Consider the following 27,897-nt stretch of genomic DNA (forward strand, 5'->3'; position numbering starts at 1 on the left):
GGCATATACATACAATGGAATACTACTCAGCCATACAAAAGAATGAAAATTTGCCATTTGTAACAACATGTATGAACCTGGAGGATATTATACTAAGTGAAATAAGTCAGACAAAGACAAATACTATGTTTTCACTTACATGTGGAATGTAAAAAATAAAGCAAACAAATGAACATAACAAAACAGAAACCGATTCACAGATATAGAGAACTAGTGGTTACCAGTGGGGAGAGGGGTGGGGGGAGGGGCCAGATATAGGAAGGGGATTGAGAGGTACAAACGACTAGGTCTAAAATAAATAAGATAGGGATTTTCCTGGTGGTGCAGTGGTTAAGACTCTGCGCTCCCAATGCAGGGGGCCCAGGTTCGATTCCTGGTCAGGGAACCAGATCCCACATGCATGCCACAATTAAGGAGCCCGCGTGCCGCAACTAAGGAGACCACCTGCCGCAACTAAGACCTGGCGCAACCAAATAAATAAATAAATATAAAATAAATAAGATATAAGGATGCAATGTACAATGCAGGGAATATAACCAATATTTTATAACAACTTTAACTGGAGCATAATCTATAAAAATAGCAAATCCCTATGTTGTACGCCTGAAACTAATAAAACATTACAGCATGTAAATTATATAAATCAAATATACTTAAGAAAAACTCAACAGTAAAACAAACAACCCAATTTTTAAAAATGGGCACAAGACTTGAATAGATACGTCCCCAAAGAGGACACAGCAAAGAAACATATGCACATGAAGAGATACTCCATATCATTAGTCACTAGGGAAATGCCAATGAAGACCATGACAAGATACCACAATGGATCCTTTCAAGTGGCTAAAATAAAAGCTGTGACAACACCAAACACTGACGAGGGTGCAGAGCATCTGACACTCTCACACACTGATTGTGCGAATGCACAACGGCACAGCTACTCGGAGACACAGCTGGGCAGTTTTTACATTTACCATATAACACAGGCACCCCACTCTTAGGTATTACCCTAGAGAAATGAAAACTTAAGTTCACATAAAAAGCTACACACGAATGTTTATATTTGCTCCATTCAAAGTTGTTGACAACTGGAAAGAACACAAGTGTCTTTTGTGAACAGATAAACTATGGAATATCCACATGATGGAACACTACTCAGCAATAAAAAGGGTCAGACAACTGATATACCTGCCAACCTGGGTGAATCTCAAAGGAGCTGTGCCAGGTGAGAGAATCCAGTCTCAAGAGCTTAGATACTATGTGATTCCATTTAGATGACATTCTCGGAAAGACAAAACTAGTGATAAGAACAGAGCAGCGGTGGCCAGGGCTTAGGGATGGGGGAGTGTGTGACCATAAAGGGACAGCAGAAGACAGCTTTTGGGGGGTGATGGGACTGTTCTTTATCCTGATTGTGATGGTGGCTACTCAAATCTATATATGTGTTAAAATTCATAGAACTGAATACAAAAAAAAATTCCATTTTACTATATGCAGATTTTTTTTTTTTTTTGGCTGTGCCATGCAGCTTGCAGAATCTTAGTTCCCTGACCAGGGACTGAACCCGGGTCCCGGCAGTGAAAGCGCCAAGTCCTAACCACTGGACCACCAGGGAATTCCCTGTATGCTGATTTTAAAAAGAAGTTTTTTAAAAAAAGTCAAGGCCAGCAGGACTCTGGTCAATATATGAAAGATACTAACTTGGCCCTTGCCCAGAATGCAGTGGAATGACCCCTCTCTGAGCCCCATTGTTGATTTATGGGCTCTTGGGGCTCTAATCACTGGTCTCCCTTCCATCTTCTTACTAGTTGAAATATTATTTGTCATAGAACTTTACAGCTGTGTTTCCCCCACACCCTTTCACCTTCTACCTAGAACAAGTTATTCATCTGTGGTAGTTGAACAAATGGCCCCCATTATTTACCCTCCTGTGTCTTGTCCTTTGCCCATGACTCTGCAGAGCTCTCCTGCTCTGACTCTGGTCTCTGCTGTGGACGTGTCTTGCCCGACATGGGATGTTAGCCAACGTGACACAGTCAGAGCTTGGAAGGTGCTGCAGTGTTTGGGTTTTCCCTGTTCTCACTGTCTGCCGTACATTCTCAGGCTGGGCCGCTGGTCCCAGCTGCCCCATTATTCCCAGTCAAGGCCATCCTGGACCAGCTGACAGCCAGCTGATCCCCCTAGACATGGAAGCAAATGTAGCCAAGATCAGCTGAGCCTCCTGGCCCATCACCTAATACATGAGCAATACGTTATTATTATGGTATGCCACCATGGTGTCAAGGTTCTTTATTACACAGTATTAACGTGGCAGTAGGTAACTGATACATCACCCAATTAAGTAACCATTCTCAGTTACCACTGAGAGATATCATTTGAAAAGTGCAAGGGGAAATGCAGAAAGCTGTGAAATTGTCTGACCCACTGAGAAGAAAGCTGTTACCGAGGTTGATTATAATGTAGTGGAATAGAATAATTCTGTCTACAACGAGCAATCAACTTCTCGTGTGTTGTGGTCTCACCTCCTGATATTAGAAAACTTTTATTATTATTATTTTTTACTAACACCAAATTGGATGGAGGTTATGGTGCCAAAAATAACTTAATCGGCTTCCCTTGCTCCAAACTGAATTTTCAGATGCTCCAATGTCTAAGAATAAAAGACCTGAAGTAGGGCAAGCGATTGTAATAATCTCGAAGCTGCCAACTCAAATCATTTTGAGACTGAAGTGAGAGCCTGAACAAAGAAGTAAGTGGAACGTGACTGCAGCTAAAACAGCTCCCCTTGGAGAAGCTCCTAGTAGGTGATACTTCATGTAATCCTCGTAGCAAGGCAGCAAGTTCTGTGCTACTGGTCCTGTTTTACAGATGGGGACACTGAGGCACAGAGAGGCCAAGGGCACAGGCCACTAGGTAGTGCAGTTGACATTGAGCCCAGATCTGTCTGACTCCAAGTCTTGCTCTTTTTAAATATAAAAAACGTCTATCTGTGTATAACTGAATCACTTTGCTGTACAGCAGAAACTGACACACATTGTAAATCAACTATACTTCAATTTAAATAAAAAAATACTGCTCTTTCAGTTAGATACCAAGCTGCTGCTTAAATTCTGTAAGAAATTAATAACAGAGCTCTGGCTCATCTGTTATCATGCTACCTATCCATCATACTGAACATTACGGGGGTGAACAGAAGGTCTGCTACTCTAGAGGAACCTGGCACTTTGCTGCCTGGTCACTGGGCTCGGCAGTTTAGGGCTTGGCCATGGGGCTGCCATCTTTACACTAACATGGTCACAGAGCCTCAGCCTCCCAGATCAACTTGACTGATATTTGGGGAGAAAGGAACCACGGCTGGGAGAGTCACAGAGAAATCTATACTGTCTCCCACACATCCTCAATGCGTGTGCTTGCTGTGTGTTCCTCTGGCCATCATGCCGTAGCTCCAAGGTCTGCCCTGATCCTAAGGAGCCAGACATGAGCTGTGTATCCTGCTAACAACAAAAGCAATCATTTTACTCCCGCAGCCGCAGCTAACCCATTAAGTGCTTACTGCGTGCCTGGTGTAAGTGCTTCAGCACTGTCTTGTCAAAGCTCTGAATCAGCCTTCTGAGGGAGGGCCTATTCTCAGTCCCATTTTACAGATGGGGAAGTCAAGGCACAAAGCCCTTAAAGGGTCTGATCCGAGATTACCGAGCTAGTAAATAGCATGGCCTCGAGTGGAACCCAGGCCTGCATGACTGCATCTCTTTCTCTTAACGATGATGCCGTTAGCTTGTACCTTTAATGTGGAAGTCATAAAACACGCCGCATCCCAAACCCTGACAGAATGGCTTGCTTCCTGTCACATTAGTAATTTCTCAACCTGCCTTCCCAGAACAAGCTAGTGAGGAAAACATCCACAACTCTGTCACATTAAGTTCTCACGTGTGAAAAAGAAAAATAAAAACAAGGGACCACAGTCAGCCCGTGACCCGCTTTATCTTCTGAGCGATGCTTGCTAAGTCAGCAGATGACGCGTCCAAAGGAGAGTGTTCCCAGGGCCCAAGCAGGACTTCGGTTCTCCTTTCTGGTCCAGTAAAAACAGCCACTATTAGATTCATGAAGAACAAGAAGGGACCAAGGCTCGTAAGCAAACCGGTTCAGAATGGGGAGGGGGGTGGAAAGTGCATGAGGAACAGGTGTCTAAGGCGGCTTTTCTCAACTGGGTCAGAGCCCTCATGAGTTCCTGAACCCGCCTCAGCCCCATTTCCCTTCCTTTCTGCAACATTTACTTTGGGAGTTAATCCCAAAGAGGCGGAGAAGGGTAGGACCTTAGACAAGCAGCGGCCCTACAACAGCTGTGCACAGTAAGAGGGCACGGTGGGGATACGTTTAAACCAGTGGCCGTAGCCCATGCCAGAGACCCTCCAGAGGAGAGGCAGGTGGCCAAAGACAAGTGTGACAAAGCCAGGCTTCCTTTCCTAGGGGCGTGGAGGACCCACAATTAGAATCCTGAACTTGGAAACAGCCCATCAGAAGCTACTTAGGAATGCTGTATCATGTGCTTCATTTTGACGTAATGGTGACACAGAGTGGAGGCTGCCAAACCATACAAACGCAGCTTACACTCCCCAGTGCACCGCCTCCAGCTGTGAGACTATGGCAGGTCACGTCACTGTCAGAGGCCCAAGTCTCCTCCTCTGAATAAAAGGGACCAACCTCAACCAATAATAACACCAACCTCAGAGGGCAGATGTGGGGACTTAATGAAAGAACAGCTCCTTGCCCATTTCCTGGTGTATCCTTCTTATCTCTTTCTTGGCAATGGAACCACAAGGGTTTGCAGCTGGTTCTACAAGATCCAATGATATACCAGCTTCTTGGGCTGGATCAGGGTTTCTCAACCTTGGCATGACTGACATTTGGGTCAGGTGGCTTTCTGTGGTGGGAGGCTGTCCTGTGCACTGTAGGATGTTGAGTGGCATCCCTGGCCTCCACCCACAGCTGTGATAACCAAAAATGTCTCCATTCATTGCCAACTGTCCCTGGGGCTGGGGAAGAAGGTAATAATGGCCCTATAAAGTCAGAGGCACAAGGAGACCCAACAGGGGTTAGCAGGGCAGGAGCAGTGAGTGAGAAAAATGAGCGACACGAACAAACTCGTAAGAAAATGTCCCACAACAGCTGCTCTGCACAAAACCCCTTCAGGTAAATTGCCCTCAAGAACAGAATTTGTTCCTTGAACTTAACAGGTGAGATTACCAGACTTCCTTTTCAACCCTGACAACCTGTGACCAATCTCCTGGAATAGACACAACTGTCCTCCAAGGACCCACGTTCCTCTTACTAAGACGAAAACCACATAATTACTGGCTGCGTTCTTTTTACAGGTAAACAAGCCCGGCCTATGGTTACACAAAGATGACAAGAAACAAAAGAACCACCCTAGAGAAGACGTGGGAGACTCAGGCGGGCGCTTTGCCTGGAGGAGCTGAACATCTGGCTGGCCAAGGGCCTCCCTCTGGGAACACGGTACCTTCCATACAGAGGGAGAGGGCAGGACTGATGGGCTGCATGCACTTGGATGCTAAGCTGACGTCTACTGCCCGTGGCCTGTGCTGGTGGACCCGTCACTCCGCAGGCCTCGGTCAGAACCTCAGTCCTGAGTGCCTGGGGTCAGAGCTACCCTGGCAGATATCTGGTCATCACTGTCTTCTGGAACTGAGTGGATCACTGCCTGCTTCTGCCCTGCATTTCTTCAGGTGTGAGACAGATTCATCTAACGCAGGCCCTTTGGGCTCTAGAAGGCGTGTGATATCCAGTGGGCCACGTGCAGCCCACAGCTGTTGTGTTTGGCCCACAGACAAACTAGTTGCCAACTAATCTAAAAGTCAGATTTTATATCAAGATGTGGGCTTCTGCCATCTCTTGGAAAACCCACAGATCGGCAAGCTGCAGTCTCACGTGATGATAACCAACGAGGCTGAGTAGTGGTCAACTCTTAGACGCGGTCCCTGAGCTCCACTCCACACCCCTCTCTATTGTCCCAGCTCACTGGCTTTATTCACTTACATGACCTGCCTGGACCCTACAGCCATCTGAGTTTGCCATGGTCCTCCAGTCAAGAGGGATACATTTGGGGTACTTGTCTGCTCTGTTGACCTTGGATGCTGGGAAGGTGCCAAACCCAGATAAGCAAGATGCTGAAAGATCACAGAAATAAGTCAGAAGGCAGCCTCCCACCGGGGCATATCTGTCCCATTTAGGGTGCCAGTCCTGGTGGTGAGGTGCCTCCTTTCCCAATAATCACCTGACTAATCATGCAGGTAAGAGGTGGAAGCTAAGAGACAATGACAAAGGCTGAAATGGAAAAAAAGACTTGTACAATTTATCCAAGTCTGTTCATGGTCCCCCTCTGAGCTGGGGGTGAGACATCAGTGCTTTGCCCGCAAACAAAGCACCAACACATCAGAAAAGGAGTCAAAGAGTCTGTAATCCCAGCTGACCTCGATCTGATGTGAGTTATTCCAGGACCCCTGAAGTGTCATGGTTCCTGAAAGGGGGGGCCAGGTACCAGCCCCGAAGTCACCAGAGCTGACTCCCCAGGAGGAAGCTTTGACCTGTGCAAAGTGCTCCACATCAGACTAAACTGCCCCATCCTGCGAGACAAGGCCAGTGGTCCTTCAGGACCTCGGACAGCTGCCAGGTCCCGAATGGGTCCCTGCAGAGCGAGGCCTGCCCGTGGAAGGCACACATTTCTAAGCAGGGCCGTGGAGCTGACCCGCCCCCCACCAGGAGGCCCGACAGGCAGCTGGGGCTCTAGCAGGCGCCTCCCCCTGCCGCCCTCGATGACTTGTTCTCGGTGGCAGGGATGCCACCACAGTTGCGCTGCGCCACCTTCTCCGTGGTCCTCAGCCAGCTTGGCGGCGAGGAAGGAGGACAGCTTGCTATTCTTACTGCTCTGGGACTAGGTGTTAATTTGGCAGCTCCTTCACATAGAGGAAGACTTCTTTGGGAAACGCTCTCTCCCCTCGCAACCCTGACCCAGCTTTCTCCAAGTTTCCGCCTCCCCTCCCCTCTGCTGTGCTGGCTCCTGGCCTACTCTGTCCCAGCTTCCACCCTGCCACCTCCTCCTGTTTCTCTGGGCGCCCTTCCCCACCTGTGACACCCATTCCCCAGTTCATATTAGGGAACTGTCTCCCAAGGAGTGTTTCCAAAATCCTGAAGGACGTGACTCTTTGGGATTGGAGAGCAAAAGTCAGAATTCCTGGGTGTTTTCTCGGAAATTCCCCAACTCATACGTTATTCCTAAAAATAGTCCCAACATTCTTCATACTATTTATTCATTATTGTGGAACTCTAACATGATCTGCTTAATAAATAAGAAATATTAAGTTCAGTGGTATTTCACAAAGAATCGTAGCCTGGAGCAAATATTCAAATGCTGGGAAATGCTAGCGAGCACTATTGGGTCATGTTCGGATAATAATGCAACATGCGAAACTCCTGTGTCGAAATTGCCAGTTTAAGGACTTTTTGTGCTTCCAAAACGTATTTCTTGGAATGCCACTCACAGCAGTATACTATGTACATAAACTTATTAGTATTTATTTTATTTGCAAGAATGATTCATTGTTTGCAGCAGACAGAGCCATGAACACACTACTTATGACATGGCATCAGCTAAAGGCAAGACTAAGTCGGTAGATCACGACCGTTCCTCTCCTACGAGCTCCTGTCCCGGTTCCTGGAACCGTCGACCTTTGCCTTCAACTCCATGCGTGGCACTTCCTGCTCTCGCTTTTACCTCATCGGCGTGGATTCCTTCAAACCAGGGACTGTTACACTTTAATTTCACAGGAGAATGACAATACTTTTTTCCTGATTTCCTGACTGATCTTTCTTGAGACCTGGAAAAACTTATGTTTCCTGAGAAACGGAGTCAGGAATTCACGCCCGATGCCAAGCCACAGGCTGCAATGCTAGGAGACGCTCAGCTCTCTCTCCTGCCTTGAGGACCCCCCAGAGAGTGGTTTCCAAATCCCGCGCCTCATGCTCACCTCGCTGCTCCCAAACCAGTTTCCCCTCCGTCCCCTTTGCCCAGATATTTAGCCTCAAAATCTTGGCATCGTCTGGCTCAGGCCCTCCCACCCTTTCTCTCGACTCTTACGAAAGCACCCTGCCCCATCTCCCCACCACTCTCACTCCCCCCGCTCCCAGCTGCCAGTGGGATGCTCCTAAGGCATGGACCTGAGCTCAGAGACCTGTGAGGGCTCCCTTCCCGGAGACCAAGATGGTATTGGTTTCCAAGACCTTCCACCCCCAGCTCCCAGCCCTGCTTTCCAGGGCGTCCTGGCCACAAGGGCAGCGCCTGCTCTACGCCAGTGGAGAAGAGGGCCCCCCGAGCTTTGCAGCTGTTCTGCATATCTGGACAGAACATCTCCCCCTTCTTGCCTAACAAAATGGTGAGTATCAAATTGGCATGAGAGGGTAGGGGTTAGTGATATCTGTCAAAATTTAAACATGCACCTGCCCCCTGAGCCAGAACCGCTTCTAAAAATAAACTCTACAGACCTACCTGCCAAACTGTACATCTAGTACATCTATTTGAAACATCCCTGGCAATACTGTTTGAGGGAGAAAAATCTGGAAACCTCCTAAGTGTTCAGATGGAGCGATGGTGAAATAAATTATGAAACAGCCACTGCAGTGAGTACTCTGTAGCTTTCAAAGGGAATGAGCCAGCTTTATTAAATTAAAAAGGCAAACTACAGAGGGCTGGGTAGAGCCTGGCTTTGGCTTACATAAGTATTGACGATTTCTGCAAAGTTACATAAGAAACTTGACAGCGATCACAGGGGTGGGGGGCACGATGCATAGCAGAGTGGGGTGTGATGTTTACTTCTCCTTCTTATATCTTTCTGTTGCGTTTCAGGTTTTTTTTTTTAATACCATGATTTTATCACTTCCTCCAAAACGTCTGCTCCCCAGACTCTCCTTTTCCCGTGCTCCCTTTCTGCTGGTAGAAAATAGTTACGCACATACAGAGCTTACTATATGCGAGGCGCTGTTCTACGAGCTTGACACGCATGCGCTCGTGGAACCCTCTCGGCAGCCCCAGGAAGGGATGCTGGCAACATCTCCACTGTACAGAGGAAGACTCTGAGGCACGGGAGGGCTTAAGTTAGTTGCTCGAGGCCACACAGCTAGTCCATAGCAGAGCTGGGCTACGAACAGGGCAGTATGACACCTGTCTAGGCACTCTGCAAATTCCTAGTGAATGAAAACAGGAATGAGGGAAAGAAATGCTGCCATGGAATGATAACATGACCCACACACCTGCTGACCCTGAGGGCTGGGGCGCTGTCTTAGTCATATGTGTAATAACACCCCCACCAACCTCCCCACTGCCCCAGGGGCCTCCATGGAGTAGCTGCTCAGCAGACATTTGTTGACTTGAATACAGGGCCATCTGTATGGAATAACCTGGTGCACCTCTATATCTGCCCGGTCTGTCAGGACCCCGGGTGTGTCATAACTCTCTTCTCTCACTCCCGACAGCCAGTCCTCAAATATGTCCAGGGTCCAATCACCCTGGCCAAGCCACCGCCCTCCTCCTGCTGGGCCCTACAAAAGCCTCCCCACCCGGCCCCGCCTATTCCATTCTCTACCCCACATCCAGAGTGAGGTTTTAAAAACACAAACCGGGTTATGCCACATTTCTGCTCCAAACCCTTCAGTTTGGAGTAAATCCCAAAGTCATTGTTACAGCCTCCGAGGCCCTATGTGATACGGCCCTGGTGATGTTTCCAGCCTCATTCCCCTGTTCTCTCCGTTCTGGCCAAACTGGCCTTACCTGACACACCAAGCTTGCTCCTGCTTCAGGGCCTTTGCACTTACTGTTCCCTCTATCTGAACACCCTTCCCCCAGAAATTCACAAGGTCTTCTCTCAGAGACGTCTTTCCTGACCATTTGGTGGAAACACTGCCCATGCGACTGTGACTCTCTAGCCTCTAACTATGCATTACTTTTCTTCAAAGACCTTGTTTAGCAGTGTATTATATGTTTATTTTCCATTTCCCCGACTCCATAAAGGTGGTTTATCCTCTTTTTTCTGTTTTGTTCTCTGTTACATCCCCACTGCTTGCTGAGTCCTTAGTAGGTGCTCAATAAACACTGACTGGATGAAAGAGGTGTTTGCTGAACACAAGCCCCTTTGACAGAGGCTTTCTGTGCATCTGCTCAGCAGCGTTTCTGCCCTGGAGATGCTCCAGGCTCCCCCACTTTTTCTGGGACTTGCAAAAGCTGCACGATCATCCTCTTCTCCCTCCTCTTTGTAGAGCTGACCTCTCCCCACTTCACCACCAAACAGAAAAGAAACGGCAGGAGTAGAACATAATTACTGTGACCGGTGGGATGCACAGGGGCTAGGGAGGCCATCTCCGTATCAGAGAAGAGTAGCTGTCGCCCTGGTCATTTTCAGAAAGGGTGATTCATTCTGATCTCTGTGGGTGGGAGCACTGAGGGTGTGGAAGACCAGAACCCTGGGGACCGCACTTTCTCTGCATCCCTTAACACGGCCCCTGAAATAGCCAGGCCGGCAGATGGAGGTGATTAAGTGCCATTTTACATATCATCTCTCCAGGCGACAAGGTGGCAGGTCTCCCTGGGGAGGGGCCTCCAGGTAACGAGCTTCTGAGGAGTGGGCATCCTCCTGCAGGGGAGGCCTGGCCCCTAGTGGGGAGCACTGCCATCTAGGCCCGGCTGAGCTCTTGGGCTCCCAGAAAGGCCAGAGCCTAGCTGTCGCACCCAGTTTCCCTGGGGTAGGGCCTGAGTCACTCCATCTAGATGAGAGATCCCCAGAGGGGAAGGAGGAAGGGAAAGACTGACTTTCAGAATAATTCATGTTATAAATCAGCATTTCATGAGCACCTACTATGTGCCCTGTATCTCAGGGAAGCATAGTGGACTCTTGCCCTGGCCTGCCATTTACTCTCACAAGGACCTTAGGCAACCCACTTAAATTTCCTGGCACTCCAGTTTTTCACCTGTAGACATGGATGGATGGATGGATAGATGGATGGATGGATAGATGGATGGATGGATAGATGGATGGATGGATGGATGGATGGATGGATGGATGGATGGATGGACAGATAGATGAAGAGACAGATGGAGAAATGTCTGTAGGGTTTTTTGTGGGGCTTCTCTCCTGGTCTTTCTCACGAGTCTCGTTATCAATGGCCAATGACACGGAGAAGCTGCTGTGTCCTGCTCTCACACAGAATCCTCACCTAACATCCCAGCAGAACAGTGATGTCAAATACTTATCTTCCCATTTTACACATAAGGAAACTAAGACCCAGAAAGGCTGGATCCTTGCCCGAGATCACCCTCCTCCTTCGTGGCAGAGGTGGTGTGGAACAGCGCTGGCTCCCAAATTCCCACACATTCCATTTGGACACCAGGGGTCTCAGGCTCATTTGCCTTCGAGGGCCAGGAAGCTGAGGTACGTCAGCGAAGCAGGTCCAGGGGCGACATGAGAGGGAGCGGCGGGTGAGGCGCCAGCTGGGGCGCACTCCTCCCAGCCACAGTCACTCACATTGGTGTTTTATTTTAAAGCACAGCCCACACCTATCCAGTCTGCCAGTCTGGCCACACAACTGAGATTTTCTGCACAGGATCTGCACCCCTTTCTGGCCGCCACAGACCATTCTGGAACCTGAAGGTGTGGATCAGCCCCAAAAGCAACGTGGGTCTAGGGCCCTGGGAAGGAACCACGTGACTCCTGTGAGCGCCCCTGGCAAAGCAGCGTGTCCGCCGGGGTCCACGTGATCCTGGTGTTACCCAGGCTGAAGCGTCTCAACCCCACACCAAAGCCCCGCTCGCTGGGAGAACATGGCAGCTCCTATTTCAGCAAAAATATATTTAACAGCTTTGAGAGTAAATATGGCAGCAGATGGGGGTGGGGAGTGGGGAAAACATCGACTGTGTTTTCTGCTGAGAATCCGGTGGAGAATTTGTGCTGTGACCTACATTACTCTGGCTTCCACCCCCGGAACTTTTCCTCTCCCCTCACGGAATGGCAGAACATGATGCATTTCTCAAGGATGAATGACTCTGCAGAAATACGTTTTAATAACGTGCTAAATGACAGCACCACAAATCACTTAAGTCTTCACCGATCTGCAGTCCAGTTCCGCAGAATGAATTCTTGGAATCCTGTTCTCCCTTCAATAATGCACCTTCAAAGGAGCCCCTGACATTTCCCTAAGTAACTGCTTACATCTGCCATGTGTCACATCTTGGGGTTCTCGCCTTTCCCTCCAACACGCCAGGAGGATGAAAACAACACGGGGCCCCCAGAGGAAGAGGGCATTAGGGGGTGTTGTCTGCTCACTAGTTTGGAGGCAGGCTCTGGTCCCCACGTGGGCCAGACATACACAGGGTTCAAAATGGGAAAGAAATGGCCCACTTCCTACTGTCCTACTTTCTAATTCAGACTGCTGCTGGCATTAGCAAGGAAGGCAATGGGCGGCAGAGAGATCTGGAGAAAAAAATTGAACCTGCTGATTCTTCAACTCTCAGATTTGTGCAGATGGCAGAATCCTTGGAAGTCATGCTGCCCCTTGCAGAACACAGTGAAATACTGACACAGTGAAAAGGAAAGACGAAATGGAGACGTGTGTGTCAAAGCAGGTGCCATGGAACACCGGATTCCAGGCTGCATGAGCCTGAAGGTTTTAAGGGTTTCAGTGAAGAAAAACGAGCAAATTCTACCCACTAGGTTTAATCTCCTGTACACCTTCCGTCTCCCGCCCCATATGGGAAAGGCACCACCTTGAGTGACGCTCAGCAGCGGATGAGCTTGTTGAACACACTTTGCAGCACAGAGTGTGAGCAGTGCATCATGGGTGCCTCACAGTCAAAGCCTATATTGCTGAGCAGCAGGTAAGAGCCAGCACCACAAACTCAAGTGTCTCCGGGGGCCAGGCAGGTAATGCGAGTGACTATGGGAGAGAAACAGCCAAACGCTAACAGCGAATGGCAGGGAAGGCTCGGCTCAGTGCGCAGGAGGCAGCAGAGTGGCGGGCTCAGTGCGGAGAGGGCAGCACAGTCTGACTGTAGCCAAGTGTGGTCCAGTGGGAATGCAGGTGGGTATGTGCCTGCTCTGGCCGCCATAACAAGATACCACGGACCGGGTGGCTTCAGCAGCAGACAGTTATTTCTCACAGTTCTGGAGGCTGGGAAGTCCATGATCAAGGCGCCAGCAGATTCAGTTCTGGGTGAAGGCTCTCCTCCTGGCCTGCAGATGGCTGCTTTTTCACTGTGACCTCATGTGGCAGAGGAGAGAACTCTGGTGTCTCTTCCTCTTCTTCTAAGGACACTAATCCCATCATGGGGACCCACCCTTATAACCTCATCTAACCCTAATCACCTCCCAAAGGCCCCATCTCCAAATGCCACCACACTGGGGATTAGGACTTCAACATATGAATTTGGGGGGGCGGGCACAAACATTCAGTCCATAATAGGGTGTGACCAATTCTGAGTTTTCCAGAGAAGGCTGATATATGATTTTTTAAAAAATGATACCTTCTGATTTTTTGATGTTGGCAACACTTTAATTAAGAAAAAGTAATAACATGGACCTAGAGATTACCCTACAAAGTGAAGTCAGTCAGACAGCAAAAGACAAATATCGTATGATATCACTTGCATGCAGAATCTAAGAAAATGATACAAATGAACTTATTTACAAAACAGAAACAGACTCACAGACATAGAAAACAAACTTATGGTTACCAAAGGGGAAAGGTGAAGTGGAGGATAAGTTAGGAGTCCATGATTAACAGATACATACTACTATATATAAAATAGATATTAAAAAAAGAAAAAAAAAAACAACAAATAACAAAACCCCACCGGAATAGTCAAATAAAAGAGGTTGGAGGGTCGGGCTCCATCCACAGGCTGTGGGTTTGTCACCCATGTCCTCAAGCCATGGGCTCTGGCACCAAACAGCCCAGGCCCCCCATGTGCTGGTAGGTAACCATGGGGTCACAAGGTAACCTCTCTGGCCTCATTTTCCTTGTCAGTATTAGGTGGAACCTTATGAAATTGCCCTTTCATTGGCAACTTTGTAAGGCTCCATGTAATAAAATGAAGATATGGTGTCCACCTAATCAACAGGCTCTCAGGAAGACTGGATGAGGTGAAACCTACAGCCAGAGCTTATAGTACATGCTCAATAAGCGAGGGGAGGAAGCCGGGCAAGGCCATCCTTAGTCAACAAGTCCACTCCTGTTCAGTGGCTGAAAGGGATCCTTAGGGCCCTGAATTAGCATTTGAAAGACCTGAGGAAATCTGTCAAGATTATAATAATCACACTTTGGGGAGTTTATTTCCTTAGTTGAGAGAGATGTTTTTTTAAGTAGGAATCTCTCAGGGTGAGATTCTGAGCTGTGACACCAGACCTGCTGTTTTCTGGGGCTGCACAGACAGGAAGTTATCACGTGGAAGCTCACCAGCATGGACAAACTGGGCTGCAGCTCACCTTCCATCACCCCCAAATGAAACAATCTGCAAGCTCCAACCTGTAATCCCATCTCACTCAAAAAAGACAAAGGAGGAGAGGGCAGCTAACTGTGGAACTGCAAGGAAAGCCGAAGGGCAAGCTGTTTAACTTCAACCGGGGTCGAGACCAGTGTTGAGTCCAGAGTCTCGTGTCAATATTGTGTCTCTTGCCACAATCTCCTACCAAAATGCTTTGTACTTTTTAAAGCCCATGAAATTGAACCTCACATTCTCTCTGCTAATTAGGCACAACGCTTTCTCTCTCAGCTCTCATCAATGGCAACCAGAGTGGCTGGGACTTCACAGCACGCCGAGACACTTGAGTTAAAGTGCAATTGTCACAATTCGGCGGGCTGATGTTTGGTACACTCTCCACCAGAGCTGCCTGGACCACCTGCCCTGGCAGTAGGGGCACCAGCTCTCCCGTACGAGGCAGCCTCTTCTTCTCACACATGAGGTGGGCAACCTCTCTTAGCACTGGGGTCTCAGGACTACCTCTCAGATTCAATTTTCATCAGGAAATTTGGCCAAAACACACCTGACTCAGTGACAGGTTGATTTCCAACACTCATCACAGGCCAGGGGGCTGCCTTTAAAAGCTGAAGGGGACCTCCTCTCATGAACTATAGTGGCATTTTCAAAACAGCAAGATCAAGGCCCTAGCATCACAAATAACTGAGAAAAAGAAAAATTCAGCTTTCCATATGGTATATTCTGTTTGGGGGGGGAAAAAAGGCATCTTTTTATCACAGATAGCACAGTACAATTATACCTTCTCATAAAGGTCCTGAAACAATTAGAAAGACATAAGCGAGTGGCTTGACTGCCATTTCAAAGCCCTAAGCAGGTAAGAGGGGCAGCCCTGCCGATGTCTGTCTGGTTGGAAGTTCAACTTGGAAATTCTGGAAAGTGTGATGTCAAAGGCACACCGTTCCCCCCACAGACAGACGCAGAAATAAGCCCCGGCTTGAGTCATAGCATCACCGTTAGGACAAAACAGATCCCCAAACCCTCAGCACACCATTTAAAAGAGCTCTGGGGAAAGGAAACTCTTGCTTCATCCCAGCAAATCAGTGTTTTTCAAGTGACAAGTCCCAACCCACTTTCAGAGGCCCACAGGTTAGCTATATGGATTCTTACATCGATCATTCCCACTACGATGGTAATGTTTTAGAAATAATATACAGTTGACCCTTGGACAACATGGGTATGAGTTACACAGGTCCACTTACACACAGATATTTTTCAATAAATATATTGGAAAAAATTTTGGAGATTTGCAACAATTTGAAAAAAACTCGCAGATAAACTGCATAGCCTAGAAATATTGAAAAAATTAAGCAAAAGCTAGGTATGTCATGAATGCATCAAATACAATGTAGAGATACAAGTAACATACAAACTATATGTTAACTGACTGCTTATGTCATTGGTAAGGTCAGCAGTAGGCTATAAGTATTTAAGTTTTGAGGGAGTCAAAAGTTATACACAGATTTTCAACTACATGGGGGGTTGGCACCTCTAACCCCTGTATTGTTCAAGGGTCGAGTGTAATTATATTCTCTGGCATCTGAAGACTTTATAAAAACTAAGGATGCTTCATCATTTGGGTTCCCTGAATCCAAGGGTATAAATGTCGCGGTGTGATGAGAGACTTATGAGAACAGAGGGAACTGATCAGTGATAACGTAGTGACACCAGTGAGGCCCACCTGCCCCCAAGGTGAGGCCCAAACACATGTTTCCCAGCGACGTGACCCAAGGAAAGTCATGGCGGGGGAGGTGTGGTCAGCATGCGGACCACCGGCGCGGTACACGGCATGTGGCGAGGTCAGGAGAAGCTGCTGCACACCGACGTGAGCAAAGATTTGGTTTCAGAAAAAGTAGCATTCGCTCTGTTAACTGCTGATTCTGAATTGCAATGATTTTGTAAGTGCTTAACATGTAAACTTCTTTAATTTTCTTTTTTACTTTTATAAGACATATAAGAACAAGGAATTTATACCTAGTTTTAAGTTGGTTCATACTTAGGTAACATTAACATGAAAGTAATCTAAGTCGGCACCAGTGGGAGTCTGCGAGAAGTTTCCTTGGGCTCACTGCCCACATGCTGAAGAAAGCCTGACAGAGACCACTTTAGCTCTGGAACACCTGTGAGCTGCAAGCTTTCCTTTGATCAAAATGTACCAAAGTATAAAACCACAGAGCCCTGCGTTTTTCGCGAGCCTCAAATCGACAATGCTCACTTGTGGGCTCATTCTCTCGTGAGCCCTTTAAACCCCCAGATGCCTTGACCCAAGTCTCCACATCAGCACCTCGCAGGCTCTGGGGCATAGCCGGGTCCTGGGGTGTCCAGGACGCAGACACATGCAACCGCCGGAGAGAGAAGGAAGGAGGTGTGGGGCGGAGCACGTGAACGCAGCCGGTACTCACATAAAGAAGGGCATCAGCTGGACCAGGGTCTCTTTCTGGGGGCTGGCGGCAAACTCGGGGACCACCTGGATGACTTTGTTCATGACGCTGCGCAGGTAGTTCTGGAGCTGCTTCCTGCGTTCCTCCACAAACTTGGCGTCCTGGGAAGACGGACAGACAGGTGTGCTCAGCTATGCTTTCCTCACCCACTCGGAGACGGACGACCCGGAGAACACGCAACCATCAATCATCGCCACCCAGAGCGAGTGCAAGCGGTGCCTCAGGCTTTACGCGTATGATCACGTTTAATAATGGGAGATGCTCGTGATAGTATTATTGTTAAGTGGGGGAAGGCAGGTCCACGAAACTTCCTACAGTGTGCTCCCAGGAATGAATGAAATCTCAGCACCTGCAACGTGCCGAGTATGGTGCTGGGACCCGGGACAGACCATAAACACACAGGGTCACTGCTGTGGCCCTGGTGGAGGTCACGGGGCCAGTGGGGGAGACACCGATAAATCCAGTGACCACACAGGTCAGCATATAACTATTCATCACACTCAATGCCACCCTCCAGAGAGGATGCTTAACTTTGCCTTCGTGGGAATTTTCTGAAATATGAATCAGTTGCCACTATTTAAGAAAGATTTCATTAATAAACAAATTCCATTTTCTCTGAAAAACTAGGAGAGGTAGCAGCGCAGTCCCACCCCCAGGGCTACTCCGGGCCGGGGCTGCTCAGTGCGCCCCGAGGCAGGCACAGGGCCCCAGATCCGCGCTCAGGACCCTCCTGACTTACACCGCCACCCACCCCTGTGTCTGCCTGGCCCTCGTCGGCAGGGCCAGCTCCTAGGCGTGTGCTCTGGTCAGTCCCTCAGGGTCAGAACTCAACCTGGGTGGTGATCTGCTGTCCTCATGTTGAAACTCAATCATTTTGGCATGAGGGACCTCACATCTGCCTGCTGCCCTGGGACCCACAGAGCCTGGAGCCTGTCCTGCTCATGTGCAGCTGCACTGGGGGCCTGGCTTAGACAGGAAACCAGGGCCGGTGTGGGGCAGGAAAGGCTTTCTCTGAGGAAGTGACGCTCCTTCTAGACTGAAGGCTGAGTGGGGTGAACAGGGGAGAGCAGAGCGAGGGCAGCAGAAGGAACAGGGTCACTCAGCTTCACAGGGACATGAGAAGCCTCACATGACACACGAGGAAACTGTAGCCCAGAGCGGGGCCGGGCCGCTCGCCCACGAGGCCCCAGAGACGGAGCAGTACAGTCATCCCCGCTCTCCACCTCCCGCCAGCCTGGGGCTCGGGAACGGTGTGCAGAATGAGCCCACGTGCTCAGAGACATCCGAGGACATGCCCTCCCCACGAGGCCCTGCCGAGGGCCGGAGCACAGCAGGGAGAGTCCCTCTTAAGTGTTGTCAGATTTAGCAAATAAAAAGCCAGGATGCCCCGTGAAATCTGAATTTCAGATAAACAATGAATTTTTCACTATTCATGACTCCATATTCAATAATTCATGACTCGATAATTTTCAGGGTTCAAGTATGGCCTGTACAATAAACCCTTTCCGTGTAATATTTGGGATACACTTACACTAAGAAATTATCCATTGTTTATCTGAAATTCAGATTTCACGGGGTATCCTGTCTTTCATCTGGCAATCCTCCTCCGAGTACCGGGGGGAGGAAGGAACACAGAGCAGCCGCTGATCCCTGGGGGCCAGTTCAAGGTCACATCAAGGTCCTCTCACCTGAAACCACCCCCTGATGCACTGCCTCAGCCAGACGTTTCTCCAGAGGGGGACAGCGCTCAAACACTGCTGCTGGCCGCTCCAACTTGACCGCCAGCGCAGTCCCCGTCTGGGGCTGCAATCTCCTGCAGCTTGGTTGGAGGGGCGCTGAGTGCGGGGAGTGAAGGCACCAGGCTAGGAGAGCCGTGGTCTTCAGCTGGAGCTCAGCCACTCCGGCTCCGCTCACCCATCTGATACCAGAGTCCGCTCCACGGTCTCCAAGTTTCAACCCATCGTTAAGCAATTAGACGCTCCTCCTTGGGAAGGTGGTCAATATGCCAGGTTAGTGCCCAAAAGAGCTAATCGGGCCTGGTTTTCAATCTGCACAAGATACCCTCAAGGATGGCTCGAGAGGCTTTGCTGTAGGAAGGCAAGAAAGGGGCTAGTCATCCCTGGAAGAACTCGGGGAGATTTCTCCTTTTTCGGGGGGAGGACGCTCAAAACTCTCTAAGCACCAAGGGAAGGCTGGGGATGGCTCCCTGTGCTGCTTGTGGGGCTGGGCTGGGCTATGGGGTCCTAGGAAGGTGAGGATCCCCAAAGTGAAGGTCAGAGGATCCTACCCAGGAGTCGAATCTGCCCATTTTCACCTGGGCCTCTTCTCGCCCAGGTCCCAGGGCCAACAGGGACTTGGCAGAAAGGTTATCACCCTGGAGGAATCCTACTGATTCCTCAAGCTAGGCAGTCCCTGGAATCCCCAGCCAGCTCCTGAGAAAACCCAACATGGCAGTAATCTGAGTTTGACAGCCGAGCAATTTCTACCTGAGCTGTTCAGAACAAGCGATGGTATTTGTGGAGTCTTTATTCACGTTCTGTGCTCAGCACTTTCCTAGCACTGCATCTTTACAGCACAGCGGAGGCTCAGGGAGGGTAAGAAACTTGCCCCAGGGCTCAAGACCTGCAGGCGGCTGAGCAGGGTCCCAGGTCATCAATGGGTGAGCAGTGAGAGCTGCCCTCAATCCAGAAGACACTCTCCAATTTACATAAGAAAAATCTACAGGTCCTCTAAACTGCAGGTATCTCCCAGCCAAGATGCAGTTCACAGAACTTGCACCTGCCCGTCAGCTGTAGCAGAAGGAAGCGAGTCACTGAGGGGATGGGCGTGCTGACGGCCAGCCTCTGCCTAGATGTCCTGCCTTTGGGGCTCAATATGATCCTGGAGGTATGGACACCTCGAGTGGCCGCACACAACTTGGCAGGACGCAGTGGGGCCGGGAAGATCTCAGAACAACTCAAGGAAGCCTATATTCTTTGCCATCACTGTCATTTCATTTTTTACTATGAAAATTTCAAATTAGGGCAAAAAGCAGAGCGAATGGTATAATGAACCCCCATGACCCTTTATCTAATAAAGTCTTAACCCTCTTCCACGTTACATCATTTTTACCTTTTTGCGAAGGTGTTTTAAAGTAAATTACAGTCATTGTGACATTTTACCCCTCAACACTTCAAGGTGTATTTCTAAAATACTAAGAACATTTTCCGATTGAACCACAATACCATGATCACCTCTAACAAAATGAACGATAATTTGTTGGTGTTACCTCATACCTGGTCCGTGTTTGAACGTTTGAATTTTCAAATGTGCCTACTGCTTCTGGGATTTCTTAAAAAGGGGCGGACTCCATCCCAGAATGAAGCTGGCAATTCTCCAGCAGGTTGAACGCAGCCTCGTTCAGATCAGATTCCCCCTCAGGGATCAGGTGGGTTCTGACCAAAAGGTGAAGATGGTGGTGCCTTTTTCACCACAAGCTGCTAACAGCTTGAATGGCCTGAAAACATTAAAACCAAGGTGTATCTGCCTCAGATCCAGGTTCCTGGCCTCCCTTGAGAAATGGCCCTCATTACTGGAAGCACAGGGCTACCATCCCACCCAGCCTCCTCCCCTCAGTCCCGTCCCCGGCCTGGCCTCTGTGGGACCCCGAATTTGTACCACCTGGATTGCCTGAGGCCCTACAGAGCCATCCAAGAGCCACCCCGTGAGACGATCACGTTCCAGGTGACCATGTTCCAGGTGACATTCCCTCAGGCAGAAGAACGGCCTGCACTGCCATTGGCCAGCTCTGCCGTCTGGCAGCTAAACCACGCAGAGCTGGGGTTTCTCACCTGTAAACTGGGGATAAGGATGGTGCCTACGTCATTCATGGCAGCTGAGGCTAAGTGCCCAGTAGCCAGCATCGCCCGCCAGGCTCTGCGACAGAAGCTGATGATTCTGGACGTTCAGCCAGGAAGCTTTCCTCAGAGAGTTTCTATGTGTACGACGGGGTGGAGACAGGCAGGCAGACAGACAGTGGGGAGCCAGGCAGGGGCAAGTGCTGGGACGCTGCCATCCATGTGTGATCAGGGAAACGCGCCGGAGGTTTGCACGAGGAACGGAGAGAGCGTTTCACTCAGGGGAGGCCTCCTGAAGGCGCTACTCCAGCAGCTCTTGGAGGACAGACACCTGTCAGGGGTCTAGGTGGATGCCCTCAGTGGGGGAAGGGCATGCCAGGCGGAGGGAACAGCAAATGCAAAGGCCGAAGGCAGAAGGAGTGTAGCTTACGGGAGCAGCGGAAGGCAGGCCCGCGTGGCTAGGCTTAGTGGTTCCCCAGGGCTGGAGCTGGAGCCTTGTGGACCAAGAAAGAAGCTGATGGGGGTGGGACCCAGGGGGTGCATTTAGAAAGATTGTTGGTGGGGAATGAGCCAGAGCAGCCTGAGGCAGAGAGCTCCTTCACGCCACTCCCCTGCTTGGAATTCCTCAGTGGCGTCCCATGAACTCTGCCCCCTCCCAACACGGGCATCTAAACCCTTAGCGTGGCTCGCAGGAACCTTCTCCACGTGGCCCCAGCGTGCCCTGCCGACCACTTCCCTTCACGGCCGCCCCACCCCAGCAACACGCCCCGCGTCCTGGAGATCACAGCAGCCCCATCAGCATTTGTTGCAGGAACTTAGAAATGTGGGAGGTGGACTGAGGAGCAGCAAGGCAGGCCGCCGGGCAGAGCAAGGCCAGAACAGAGACGACAAAGCCCCCTGACCCGGGAGGAGGACGGACAGAAGCAGCTGCAAGCGCGCCCCCGGCTCCCAGCTCCCCGTGGGCAGGGAGTAAAGGGCAGACAACGGGTAACGAGTGAGCAAAGACAGGGAGCTGGTCCTGCAGGGACCCCGTCTGTCACCCAGGACCCCTGGGAGGACATGAGCATCCACATAGGGCCTGCCCCGCTGGGTAGGGGCCAGCACTTAAAAGGCCAAGGAACGTTTGTGAGTTTTTTGGTTGCGCTCCTAAGGCGGCAGCCAAAACGCAGCATTAGAAGCGATGGGCTGGACCGAAGCCCAGCTCGTGGAATCTGCCAGACGTCTCTGGTGGCCGCTTAATGAGTCCTCGCTGCCCGTGGCCCTGCTGTCGTCTTGTGTGGCACTCCTATCATAATAATATTGTCAATTATGGTTGAGGACTAATAATAGAACTGGGAGTTTGTCCTCGCTTTAAAAAAGAACATTCAGGGGCTTCCCTGGTGGCGCAGTGGTTGAGAGTCCGCCTGCCGATGCAGGGGACACGGGTTTGTGCCCCGGTCTGGGAAGATCCCACATGCCGCGGAGCGGCTTGGCCCGTGAGCTGTGGCCGCTGAGCCTGCGCGTCTGGAGCCTGTGCTCTGCAACGGGAGAGGCCACAACAGTGAGAGGCCCGTGTACCGCAAAAAAAATAAAATAAAATAAAAAATAAAAAAGAACATTCGGGACTATTTTCATGGGAGTGTTTTTTTTTTTCCCCTCCAGAAAAGGTTAGTTTTATTTTGAGCTTCAACAAGATAAAGACGCCATCAAATGAATAAGAGCTATTTTTAAAATGATGGAATGCTGTGAACAAGATGACGAGCTACAGTTCCTGGAAATGATGCTCAGACCCCCTGCCCCCTGTGCTTTGTGACGTTTTCTTTCCTGGGCCGTTCCTGACAACAGTGCTTTCTAGACCACATTCTGCCTCTTGAAGGGGACCTTCCCCACGATTCTGCACTTCCAGAGTTCCTTTTTATTTTCATCTAAGGATATCATGGTGTTTTTTGTTTTGTTTTGTTTTTGCGGTACGCGGGCCTCTTACTGTTGTGGCCTCACCTGTTGCGGAGCACAGGCTCCGGACGCGCAGGCTCAGCGGCCATGGCTCACGGGCCTAGCCGCTCCGTGGCATGTGGGATCCTCCCAGACCGGGGCACGAACCTGTGTCCCCTGCATTGGCAGGTGGACTCTCAACCACTGCGCCACCAGGGAAGCCCTATCATGGTGTTTTATAAAATAAACGGAAGGTCCTGTCCATCAGGAACAGCAGGCAGCTCAGGGCCCTGTCGAGAAAGGCTGCTGCAGAATCAGCTGATCTCAGGGCACCTCAATGGCTCGAGAATTCCAGAACAATGACTAGCTTCCCAAGGAGCCCAGCATTAGCGAATGACTTCGAGTTCTAGTTTAGAGTCAACGACCCAGGTGGGACGTGCTGATGGGTTGGAATCCTGCATTCGTTTATTCAATGCACTCATTCATGTGACAGATACTCCTCGGGGGCCCCCTGTGAGCCAGGTGCTGTGAGTGAGGGAATAAATGCAACTCGGATCCTGCCTTCACAGAGCTTACAGTCGATGGAAAAGACAGACAGATCATTACAAAACAGCGCTATAAAGCCAGGAACACAGGATAAAGGTGCCCACAAGGTCTGCTGCGGGGGTGTGTAGGGAGCACACGGGCACGTGGGCCCTCCCCAGGGATCGTGTGATGTAATAGTTATCATAATAGCAGCAGCAGCAGCAGGAGGAGGAGAAAGTGTTACTATTAGCTTTTACCAAGCATTTTCTCTGCCGGGCACTGGGCTGATCACACTTATATGTTATTTTATTGAATTCTCAGAGGCCCACTGAGATAGGTACTTTTTAGTATTCCCATGTCAGAGAGAGAAGATGAGGCTCAGAGCGGGTAAGGGCCAGTGCCCAGACACTAACGACCTAGGGGTGCAGACAGGACTCGGCCCCAGTAAGCCTGTGCTCTGCTCTAAGACAGAGGGAGAGAATCACCCGGAGATTCTGAAGACCACAGCCAGAAGGAACCATGGGACTGAGGATCAGAGGGGGCACCGAGAGAGAGGGAGCTGCGGGAGGGCAGGGGCAGACCTGGGAAGTCACTTTAGAGAATCTGGACTCTACCCTCAGGGCCACGGGTATTTTAAGCAAGAGAGTGACAATCAGCTTTTCCTTCCATGAGAATGGAAAGAAGATGCTTCAGTTTTAAAAAGCCCTCTTTTGTCCCGGTCACTCTATTCTGTCCCTGGAATGCTGAAATCTGCCCTTCCTCTTTCAAGTGTGGGTCTGCTGTGAGGTGTGGGTGCAGCTCATCTGAACCGCAGGCCCAATCCTGTCATCCTGGGGCAAATGCTGCAACCCATGAACTCGGCTTTGTTACAAGGGTGATGCCTGGGTTCCCAACACTGACACCTGAGGGTTGTTTCTAGGGTGACCGTCATGCACTTGTTAATGGGAACCTGAAGAGAGACAATGACTGCTGTTGCCACTCTACACACTCTGGACGGAGACCTCTGAGAGCAATGAATGGCCGGGCACGAAGGACCCTCGTAGCAGCTTCCCAAACATCACTGAGCCCCTCTGATAAGCGTCTGATTGGGTGATTTTAGCAAAACTACACCAAATATCTTCACTTGCTTAACTCAGAAATAATAAAATCGTGAACTTAAAAAAGGGAAGTCTCCTCCTAACCTTTACGCTGAGAGTGGGCTCCAGGGGGTCAGGATGGAGGTCCTGATGTTCTCGTCTGGGTCAAACCGATGGGGAGCAGCCTGGCTGCTTTAAACAAGTTTTGTTTAACAAGTTCTTTTCCAAGTAATCAGCAGCTGGATGGTAGCAGGTGTGAATGAGAGGGGAAGGAGGAGGGCTTTCTCTGGAGCGGTTTCGGGGAGGGGATGGCAGAGGAGGGGAAAGGAAGGCCCATGTGTCTCTAAGGCACCCTTGGTGAGAAATTCAGGCCCTAAACCTCAACAGATACCCACTAATTTAGAGGCCAGAGTCACTGCCCCTCCTGCAGGGACAGGGAAGCAAAGTCCTGTTAATTGAATTACTTTACCCCCGGCGACTCAGCTGGGCCACCATTTACCAAGCAAGTAGCTTGGTAATGGGCTGGGATGGACAGAGAAAGACAGGAAACAGGCCTAGCCCTGGGGAGCTCAGCGTCTCCTGCTTGGAACATTTACTGAGTCCCGGAGATATTACACAGTTATCCATCCAAACAAACATTTATTTGACACCTCTCCTGCCAGGCCCAGTTAGTTGGGATGAAAAAACACCCAGTTCTTGCCCTAAAGGCATGAATGGCATCTCACTCATTCATATGTTCCAGCATCTACCAGACACCAGAGTAGAGGAGGTTCCACTTGCCCATCCACGCCTGCCCCGGGCGCCCACCTCACGCCAGGGCCTGTGATGAGCAGGTGCGAGAGAAGGTGAGCAGGACAGATGCCCTCATGGAGGTCGCAACCGAGAGCCCCTTCCTTCTTCCAACAGGGACAGGCCAGGCCCTGTGCTGGGGGCCCCGAGACGAGATGACAAGTCCTGGTGTCAGCTCATGGGCCAGTGGTGGACAACAGGCCGGGAGGCCAGTGACAGAACTGTGGCAGACAGGAGGAGAACTCCTGGGGCCGGGGGGGTGCTCCCTCTGAGCTGGGCTGCTGGGAATCAGCAGGCACTTCCGGCCTGGGTCTGGAGGGGTGGGTGGGATTTCAGCAGACGGTGACGGGAGGAAAGGCATCCAGACGGAGTGACTGAAGGGAGTGAGGAGAGTCCGGGCTCAGGGTGTGGGGTGAAATCTTCTCAGTGGGTGGGGGGCGGCGTACGGACTGAAGCAGCCAGGCTTTGGAAAGAGGCAGGTGGTAAGTCATGAAGTCAGCGCAGAGGGTCTGGGAGAGAGACCAGGTGCACACGCTGGGGGTTCAGGAGGCCCAGAGATGAAGACTCAGGGCAGGAATAGAAAGGAGTTGACGACTGGATGCCTGCCATGTAACATGGATCCCTCTATGTGCTTTACATGAGTTTGGCTATTTACTCCTGTGGCCTCCAGTGAGGCTGGAATTATTATCCCCATTTCGCAGCTGGGAAAACTGAGGCTCAGAGATGTTACATGCCATCAAAGCCCAAAGCCAACAAGGAGAACGTGATGGGGCTGGGATTTGAGCTGAGGTGGTTCAACATCAGAGCCCTTGCTCCTATTCACCTGGTAACATTTTCAATAATATTTACTTAAAAGAGAAGATCAACATTTCTTAAAGGCAGTGACCTTTTTACAGCCAGGAGGCACATTTACAGCTGGGAGTGCATATAACCCCCAAACCACTGAGCACCCCAGGCAGGCTCATCCCTGCTGCACAGGGACAGGGTGGGGGAGGGAGGCGGTGACAGACAGTCGAAGAGGCTACTCACCCTCTGCAAGGCCATACAGAAAGGGGAAGGGCCAGAATTCAAACTGTGGACTTTCTGATCCAAACCCTACTCCTGTTTTTGCACTGACTTGTTAAATCGCCACCACCTATTTTGTGTGGAACACTGTGTGTGGGGAAGGCAAAGAAAACCATGAACACCGCCCCCCCCCCCACCGCTTAATAACGGGTAACAGAAACTCCCAAGAAGCTAAACACATCCTCACAATAGATGCATAAAGAACGACAGCAAGAACAATAACAGCGGCAGCAGCAGCGGCTGACTTTTGAGTGCCTACTAAGTCCTTTACACCTATCCATCTGGTTTCATCCACAAAACGACTTTCCAAGATAGGTTCTACTATCACCCCCATGTCATAGATGAGGAATCAGAGGTGCAGAGAAAGGAAGAGCCTTGCCCAAGCCCATGGATCTGGAAAATTAGGGAGCCAGGTCCTCTGGCTCCATCAATGGCATATGCTAATGCTCCCGTGGGAAGGCCAAGGGGCTACTGAAGACCTAACTGCCTCTACCTCCCCCATCATATCTGAAACAGGACTTCCCATACGACACACAGGAAGCTGTACGACCCTGTCGGCAGGCCCAAGGCTCTGATGGCCTCTGGGTGAGACGCTGCCTGTGACAGGAAGATAAAGGGCAGACTCAAGGGGACACCACGGACCCCAAAGTCCTCTCCACACTTGCTTCACGAGAAAGGCCAGGGGCTTAGTGCCACGCCAAATCCAAGCTTGTGCTTCCCGCTGACCCAAGAGACCCTCCTCCTCTGCTCAAAAAGCCCCGAGTGAGGCTACGGACAAGCCCCATTGCTCACGATACCTTACTCTAAAATGGGGGAAACAGATCAGACCCTCAGGGCTGGGCAGCTCCAGGAGGGAACACAATGTGTGACAGAGCTTCGGGACTGTAAAACAGCACTTGCGTGATGTCAGTGGATTATGCTAAATGTCAGAACAGAAGATAGGTCCTGACCCCCACCTGCAATGAAGGCATGCCCATTCCACACCTTGACTGCAAACACAGGAAAGAAAGCAAGTCTCTATTTCAGAAAAGGAACACGCCCCCACGCCCCCATGCCCACCTCCAGGGCTCAAGGTACATTGACATTCTCCGCCCATGTGCTTCTCAAAGTGACAATAATAATAATAATACCCTTTACTGCGAGTTTACTATGTGCTGAGCACTATGTGGCGTGTCTACCTGAATTATTTCAATGTACCCCTGTTACAGCTCTGTGTAGTAGATACTAATATTCCCATTTTGCAGATGAAGAAACTGAGGCTCCAAGAAGTAAGGTGACCCAGCTAGGGAGGAATAGAGCTGGGATTTAGAGCCATGTCTGTCTTGAGTTCAGCCCATAAGCAGGATGCTGTCCTGGCTCTTAGGGTCAATGTGTTCACAACAGCAGGAGCCCTACAGCTTTGTTAAAAACAGGAATTAAAAAAACAAAGTAGTCCTTCAGTTCACATGGTGTGAACCAAATACCATGGCTCTAAAAACTCTCCTCTTAGCACAGAGCTACGTATTTGTGTCTGGATGAAGTCTCGTCTTCCTACCATCAGAACCCCACCTTCTGTGGGAGGGGGGGTTACGGACAGAAGCTTCATAGCAGCCTCTGTTGCTCAAGATGGGCTGGATACGGTGGCCTGTCCGCCACAGGTGGGAGCCCATCTGCAATGTCTCTTC

At 50.2% G+C, this 27,897-nt stretch overlaps 1 protein-coding gene across 8 annotated transcripts in view; it reads right to left on the reverse strand.

Moving 5' to 3' along the window:
• Positions 1–27,897, reverse strand: part of SNX29 (sorting nexin 29) — a 545,670-nt gene that overhangs the window by 37,599 nt on the left and 480,174 nt on the right. For 7 of the 8 annotated variants that reach the window (XM_027117362.1, XM_027117360.1, XM_027117361.1 and 4 more), the window contains one exon: positions 16,993–17,132. The exons of the other annotated variant lie outside the window; for it this stretch is intronic. In XM_027117362.1, coding sequence (XP_026973163.1) covers positions 16,993–17,132 — 140 coding nt within the window. The remainder of the gene's footprint in view (positions 1–16,992; positions 17,133–27,897) is intronic. 8 annotated transcript variants of the gene reach the window in all.

This window comes from Aethalodelphis obliquidens, unplaced genomic scaffold (assembly GCF_003676395.1).
Source record: "Aethalodelphis obliquidens isolate GAN/ISIS:26980383/991018 unplaced genomic scaffold, ASM367639v1 scaffold18, whole genome shotgun sequence".
NCBI lineage: Eukaryota > Metazoa > Chordata > Mammalia > Artiodactyla > Delphinidae > Aethalodelphis > Aethalodelphis obliquidens.